The 8,356-nt window shown below is 41.8% G+C and overlaps 1 protein-coding gene across 1 annotated transcript; it reads left to right on the forward strand.

Annotated features, from left to right (window-relative positions):
- The first annotated feature begins 482 nt into the window (after positions 1–482).
- On the forward strand, positions 483–833 carry LOC112263934 (myosin regulatory light chain 2, skeletal muscle isoform-like). The gene has a single exon (XM_024440560.1). It carries the CDS (start codon positions 483–485, stop codon positions 831–833), a length of 351 nt encoding a protein of 116 aa, XP_024296328.1.
- The last annotated feature ends 7,523 nt before the right edge of the window (positions 834–8,356 follow it).

Genomic DNA, 8,356 nt, shown 5'->3' on the forward strand with positions numbered 1-8,356 from the left:
AGACTGAATTACATTTAGAGACTTCTAGAACAGTTACCCAAATGGTGGTTCAGGACCCATTGGTGGAAGCTGGCTCCTCCTGAACCAAAGACCCAAGACCGTCTTGTAGCTTAAAAACTCTGGTGCATCAAAAGGAAATACTCAAAGAATGTTTGGGGACCACTGCTCTAGAGATATTACATAATCTTAACCAATCGGAAGCTACAACAGAACAGGACAAGTGTATTTTATACAATTCACCTTTCAATGAAAGCCTTATGCTGAGAATGTGTGACTTGGATTGGTACAATTTATTCAAAAGAATGCTAGAAGCACCCAGGCATAGAAATCTGAAGCAAAGCCAAGCTTCACTGCTATGTGACTAATTGAAAGGCTGTTAACCATTTTTCAGAATGAGACAGAGCATCCTTAGAGGTCAATGACAATACATAGTCAATTCCAAGAAGGGGATACTTTGTGCCCTTCTGGCAGAACTGATGTCTATGACAGAGGAATCATTCTCAAAATATAGTAATGAAGAGCTGGAAGCCATGGGCAAGGAGGCCAGCGGCCCCATTAACTTCACCGTCTTTCTCACCATGTTCGGCGAGAATCTGAAGGGTGCTGATCCCGAGGATGTTATCGTGAGCGCTTTCAAGGTCCTGGAACCAGAGGCTACCGGCTTCATCAAGAAGGAATTCCTTGAGGAGCTCCTGATCACTCAGTGCGACAGATTCACCACTGAGGAGATGACCAACCTATGGGCTGCCTTCCCCCCAGATGTGGCTGGCAATGTAGACTACAAGAACATCTGTTATGTCATCACACACGGAGAGGTTAAGGACGAAACGTGAATTCACCTTTCTCAATCTCTCTACCTCTCTCCGTCACCCTCTCACTAACCCCCTTTTCCAACTCCGTGGCCCGCTTACGTGGTCTTGCTCCCCTTACTCTTTTCGCCATCTCTACCCTGCTAACTGCAAAATACTTGTCTCCTTTATCGAGATAGTCCTTTGTCAAGTTGAGAGGATTCAAGGCTTTGGGGTGTGTCCTGTGTGAGAGTATCCACAGGGGACAGTGGGATTATTTTTCAATAAATAAATCTTGCACCTTCGAAACTATTCCTCTCTATCCCTCTCCCTGCCGCCGATTCCTTCTCCCCATCCCTCACTTCTATCGCTCCCTGTCAAGTCAAACAGCTCATGCATCATACCTACATCATGTATACAGGTACAGTTAAGTGTCTACAGACAAACCCTTTTACTCTTGGGTGCTGTGGTGTGTGCTCAATTGTTTATTTGAAACAAGTAGGTGATGGTTTTGTCTGAATTTGATGTGACGTAATCAATGGACTTGCCCCTATTCATGTTCTCAAAAGAAGGAGTTTAAAAGGGACGAGTGCTGTACCACGGTTGAAAAAGAGTCAAGCGTGATTTAGAAGTGGATCGTAAGTGCATTGTAAGAGAGAGAGATGGCAAAGATTGTGAGAGGCAGGAAGGAGAAAAGGAGACAAAAGGGTGGCTAGCGGGGTCCAGGGGCATGCCCCCACAGTTTTTTACATTTTTATTCGAAGGACTCCTGGGAGGCTTACGACTACAACCAGGGTGGAATTCAAATAAAATCACACGTCAGGTGTATTCAGGATGCTTTGAATGAACATTCAAAACTTGACGACTTGGTTTGGAGTACTAAAAATAAGTACAAAATAAGATACTTGAAGCATTTCAATATAGCCTTTTCTCATTTTTATGACATACAAGACTGTCCAGGACATACTTTAGCTTAAAACAAGTAGTTGCAGCAGCAGCATTTTGAAGAAGTGGAATAATAGAAGAACTATGGAGAATTACAGCAGTGTTGTTGCTGACACAAGCACAGTAATTACCCTATATTTTTGCCCATTGTAAGGAATGAGAATTTTTCCAATGACCTACATTAACTATTGTGAAAGACCAAATAAGTTCAACAGATGTGAACGAGTCTGCATTTGTGCTTATTTTAATTGCTGTTCATTGAGATATGTTAAATACACCACCAAAAGATGGTTTTCTTTAATTCAGGTCCCTAGGATTTTGGGGGGGGTTTTGAAGCAAATTTCCTGCAATTTTCTGTAGTGTAACATGACTCATGATATCTTTTGTGTAAGCTATTTCATTATAATTTCATATCATATTTCATTCAATATGGATAAAGAAAAAGTCTAGAATATTTTCACAAATATTATTTCACTAAACAAATATATTTTTACATTTTAATTTATGAGCCATCAAGTATCAATTTATTTAAACATATTTTAAACTCATTTGATAGCAACAGTCACACATTAGATTACTTCAGTAAGGGTGAGAATAGGATGTTCATGATTCATTAGTAATGCCTTACGCGTGTCTATAAATTCCTGTCTGTCTTGTCAACTAATTGAGATGGTGGTTGCCCATAGAGAACGATAGAGTGGTCTAATGGCCAAAAGGCAGTATTAGCATGGGCAGCGCCATTGAGGGCTTCCACCATTTTAATGTAGTCAACTGGGTGGGACTTCCAATTTCATTAGCTGATCCCTCCTGGTGACCCTGTTGGGGTCATGTCCAACTGGGTCATCGGGAGGGATCAGCTAATTGTGAAGAAGAAAATTGAGTACTTCAAAATGTAGATAGCCTCAATGGTGCTACCCATGTTGTCAATGGTGCAAATACAAACATGAGTCCTATGTCTTTCTCTATGTGGTTGCTTGACCCTCAATTGAATTTGCTCAACTCTGCATACGCTCTCCTCCGTCCTCTCTGGCCTCCTTTTGAAAAAGATCAAAAGTAGTCAAGGAGAGGCAGCGAGAAGAGGGAAAGTGGACAAAAATGTGACTCTTCTTCTCCAATTGCGTGTCATCAGGCAAATTACGTTAACAGGATGGAATCCCAAAAGAAATACATAAAGTGATACAAACAAATGAAGCTAGTTGTCCAATACATTTTATTGATAAAAGGATAAGTAGCATGTTGTTTTTAAACGTTTGCATGCCTTTGAGAAAACAATAGCTGATTCAAATGGGGGTGTGGCAGATTCCCATACTCTTCTGCAAAAAACTCAGGTAAGATACACTTGTGCTTCCTCGCCTAAAGGAGGCTATCAAGGAGGTGAGGACTGTCGTCTGTTTGCCTACTAACATAGATTTGGATATAATGACAAGATACCCGTCTCCACCCTAACAAGGGGATTTGTTGTCCACAGAGCGGAACGGCGGGCTGTCAAGCTGCAGCCTATTCCTCTCTTTGGATTGGTGGATATATCTCAATATTTGTATACTTTTTAAAATATTTGATGAGGGGTGTTGACGTCAACCGCCTGTATTTAACGGATAGAGATGCTATGCTAATAGATACATGTCATGAATATGCATAGCCATCTCGAGACAACTCTGATAAAGTGTTTTTTCTCAAAGTTTCCGGGATGTCACGTGTCCTACTTATATCAGTACACTCGTAACAATCTAAGCATTATTAAAGTTATATTCTAATCAAATAAACCACACATAGCAATTGACTTCCATACAAAAACTCCTCACTTGGTGAGCAAAAGAAACAAAACTACCCCACCAACTGGAGAACACAGTTTTTTGGCCAGTTGTCCCTATCGCTTCGCCTCTTCCTCTCTGCTACTAACGAATTGACAGTGACATTCTCCTCGGCCACTCATCTGTTTCCAGGTCATGGAGGAGAGAGGACGGAGGACTGACTTTTTCCCAAATGAGAAAAGGCCAGAGCCACGTCCTGCTGAGTTCCATATGTCTCGTCAAGTGTCCAAGTTTTATCTTTCATATAAGCTGATGTTGGACTTCGAACCCTCCAAACAGCGTGCTACACTTCCAGTCTTTTTTACTCCTCGACATTAGGTCCTAACTCAGCCTCTGAATGTCATAGATATGAAATAAAGATATCCACATGTGCATTATGTCTTGTTTTGGAAAGTTCAGCAGGTTTCTAGCCTAACTCATCGCAGAGTAAAGCGTTGTTAGGCCTATAGATTGCTTAATATAATATAAATATAATTTTTGACCCTTTTCTATGGCATATCCCAGATATCCTTTAATTTTAGCACTGCTTTATTGTCGTGTCTACAGTGCATTTGGAAAGTATTCAGGCACCTTGAATTAAAAAAAAATGTCTTAAATTATTGTTTTTATAGATCAAGCTACTACTTTGTCATTATACCCCATAATGACAAAGCACAGGTTTTTAAAAGTTTTGCAAATGTATAATAAAAATTTTAAAAAAAACTTATTTACATAAGTATTCAGACCCTTTTCTATGAGACTCAAAATTGAGCTCAGGTGCATCCTGTTTCCATTGATCATCCTTGAGATGTTTCTACAACTTCATTAGAGTCCACCTGTGGTAAATTCAATTGATTGGACATGATTTGGATAGGCTGTCACGACTTCTGCCGAAGTTGGTCCCTCTCCACCTTTCATTTTTCCATTTGTTTTGTCTTGTTTTCCACACACCTGGTTTACATCTCCTCATGATTACTATGTTTATTTAGCCCTCTGTTCCCTCCATGTCTGTGTGGGGTATTGTTTATTGTCTAGGTTGGCACGCTTCCGGCTGGGTTGCGCAGGCTTTTATTTGTACCGATTTGTGGCAGCCGGTACTTTGTACTTGGTTGTTGTACTTTGTGCTGCCTCATTTGTTCTTTGGGCATTTGTTTCTGTGACGCGGTTGCGTTCTGTTCTTACTATTGCCTCAGTAAAGTGCTTATTTGTTCACTCATCTATGCTCTCCTGCGCCTGACTTCCATGCACCGGCTACACCCACCGCTTAACATAGGCACACACCTGCTGGTAGTTGAAGTCGGAAGTTTGCATCTTAGCCAAATACATTTAAACACAATTTTTCACAATTCCTGACATTTAATCCTAGTAAACATTCCCTGTTTTAAGTCAGTTAGGATCACCACTTTATTTTAAGAATGTGAAATGTCAGAATAATAGTAGAGAGAATGATTTATTTCAGCTTTTATTTCTTTCATCACATTCCCAGTGGGTCAGAAGTTTACATACACTCAATTAGTATTTGGTAGCATTGCCTTTAAATTGTTTAACTTCGGTCAAACGTTTCGGGTAGCCTTCCACAAGCTTGCCACAATAACTTGGGTGAATTTTGGCCCATTCCTCCTGACAGAGTTGGTGTAACGGAGTCAGGTTTGTAGGCCTCCTTGCTCACACACACTTTTTCAGTTCTGCCCACAAATTGTCTATAGGCTTGAGGTCAGGGCTTTGTGATGGCCACTCCAATACCTTGACGTTGTTGTCCTTAAGCCATTTTGCCACAACTTTGGAAGAATGCTTGGGGTAAATGTCCATTTGGAAGACCCATTTGCGACCAGGTTTTAAATTCCTGACTGATGTCCCGAGATGTTGCTTCAATATATCCACATAATTGTCGTCCCTCATGAAGCCATCTATTTTGTGAAGTGCACTAGTCCCTCCTGCAGCAAAGCACCCCCACAACATGATGCTGGAGTTTTCCAAAAGGCACCGAAAGACCCTCAGACAATGAGAAGCAAGATTCTCTGGTCTGACGAAACCAAGATTGAACTCTTTGGCCTGAATGCCCAGCGTCACGTCTGGAGGAAACCTGGCACCGTCTCTACAGAGAAGCACGATGATGGCAGCATCATGCTGTGGGGATCTTTTTCAGAGGCAGGGACTGGGAGAGTAGTCAAGATCGAGGGAAAGTCGAACGGAGCAAAGTACAGAGGGATCCTTGATGAAAGCCTGCTCCAGAGAGCTCACGACCTCAGGCGGGGGCAAAGGTTCACCTTTCAACAGGACAACGACCCTAAGCACACAGCCAAGACAAGGCACGAGTGGCTTCGGGACAAGTCTCTGAATGTCCTTGAGTGGCCCAGCCAGAGCCGGTACTTGTATCATAACAAAATGTGGAAAAAGTCAAAGGGTCTGAATACTTTCCGAATGCACTGTATAAATGATGCACTGTATAATGATGAGATGGTCTTGTCTTTGCCCTAACAATAGGAGTCGTTGTCGCAAAAGGGGAAAGGTAGGAGGCGGCGAGATCAGATGGGAACAACAGACAGACACAACTCTGATATAAAATTGTTTTCTCAAAGTTGCCAAGATGCCACCTGCGTCCACTTATATCAGCACATTCGTAACAACCTAAATATTACAAAGCTTCTATTCAATCAAATAAGTCTCACAAATTAGCAATCACATTTTTTGCTCCATATGAAAAATCACAACCAAACCAAGCCACACTGCTTCTTCACACAATGCCTGCTTAACCCAGAAGCCAGCCACACCAATGTGTCAGAGGAAACACTGTACACCTGACCGTGCGTGCGCCCGAACCGCCACAGGAGTCGTTAGAGCACGATGGGACAAGGACATCCTTGCGGGCCAAACCCTCTCCCAACCCAGACGATGCTGGGACAGTTGTGCGCCGTCCCATGGGTTTCCCGGGCGCGCCCGGCTGCGACAGAGCTTGGACTCGAACCAGGATCTCTAGTAGCACTGCAGCACTGCAGATCCCTTAGACCACTTCCGCCACTCGGGAGGCACATAGACAAATATTGATGAGAGTGGAGCCTCTCGCTTCACCTCTTCCTCTCTGTCCCAGTTAGAGTGCTTACCTACAGTGTGAGAGCAAAGGCCAGTGCAGGGTGCATCCCACTATTCCAAAAAGCTCTCCTTACAGATTCTGAAGAGACATCCAAATCAAATCAAATCAAATTTTATTTGTCACATACACATGGTTAGCAGATGTTAATGCGAGTGTAGCGAAATGCTTGTGCTTCTAGTTCCGACAATGCAGTAATAACCAACAAGTAATCTAACTAACAATTTCAAAACTACTGTCTTATACACAGTGTAAGGGGAATACACCATGTTGCTTTCACCGACAGTATACCATGTCTTCAGTTAGTTTTCAGTTCAGTCTATGTGCAGATAAAGGAGAGAAGATGAGGAGAGGAGGTATCTTTAGACTATTGAGGAGCAGCCCAATCTGCCTGGTCTCTGAAGTAAAGTGCGCTCCTCCTTATACTGTTTTGGGCCATAAAATTTGACTGATTCAACATTTTACTGGGGATGAATTTAATATTAACATTTATTATGTTTTTTTTTTGCGACAGACAGGCAACAGGAAGGCTAGGCTGTGAAACCAGGTGGCACATACAAGTTAGTGACCAAGTAGCATGCAAATTCTCAGAGGGAAAAAGAGGCACATCAGGACCATTGCAGCACTGCTGGTCAACCTATCTCGCAAATGAAAATCAAGCATGTTCTGCTGATAGCATAGATGGGTTTCCAAGCAGCAGTATATTATACTGACAGCACCATCGTGGATTTTCTTCTCAAAATAAGAGTCCCCTGCAAAGACATTTGGGAATATCGATATTTTTGTCACTCTAGTGCAGTTCAACTGTTTTTCACAGCATTGCAACCACCTTTGAAAAAATGTATTGATAATTGTATGTATATTATTTGTAATATTGTTTATTTTGAAAGTTTACAAAAATACTGGTATGTTGAAAGCTTTTGTGTAGGCTCTATTTAATCAAACCAAAAGGTGTAATGTTTGTTTTTCTTCACTGCATCAGGGATAGTGTACGCAGACATTTCAGCTTTACAGCCTTCTTCAATGTGTAGGTACAATTTTATTTGAATTCAAAACAGCATTTGCAAAGAACAACCGATGAGCAGCAGGTGCTTCTAATCAGGGTTGCTACTCATCTGCCAATCAGGGATGAGAAATACAGAATTAAAGGGTATGGAAGCAGGCATGAAGGGCAACTCATGAATCAACCGCCCAAGGTGTCCGCTCACCTGACTACATCATATCAATTCATGAGATAGCCTACCACTGTGGGTTTTACGCACCAGACAAGCTTCTGGGAGAGCGTGATGGATCTCTTTCGATTAGGCTATATTTAAAGAAATACACTTGAAATAAAATACACATTTATGTTACTGGAATTACTCAATAGAGTCTGCAAAATATAAATTGGTCTCTTGTGCTGGGCAATGGGTTTAATACAGAGTACTAGTGACTCCTTACTCCACTCACTGCAATGCTATACACAGTATATGGAATACTTATTGGCTTGTAGAGATTACTTTTCTACCTGTCTCAGCTAGTGGGGTGGGAAATGCTCAGTAGGGTCTCTACTAATCAAATATGTGTTTAGGAGGGGGACTGTGTTGTACATACCCAGCACCACTTCATTCTGACAGCAATTTTGAGAGTATAATCTGTGATTGTGGAGGAGATCATGGGCAAAGATATTAGCTGAGCTCAATCTGCAGGTCAACCTTTCATTGCCAACTGCTGGAAGATCAATAAAGGGAGATGGGGATACAGGT

The sequence above is a fragment of the Oncorhynchus tshawytscha genome, linkage group LG12 (assembly GCF_018296145.1).
Source record: "Oncorhynchus tshawytscha isolate Ot180627B linkage group LG12, Otsh_v2.0, whole genome shotgun sequence".
In the NCBI taxonomy this organism is placed as follows: Eukaryota; Metazoa; Chordata; class Actinopteri; order Salmoniformes; family Salmonidae; genus Oncorhynchus; species Oncorhynchus tshawytscha.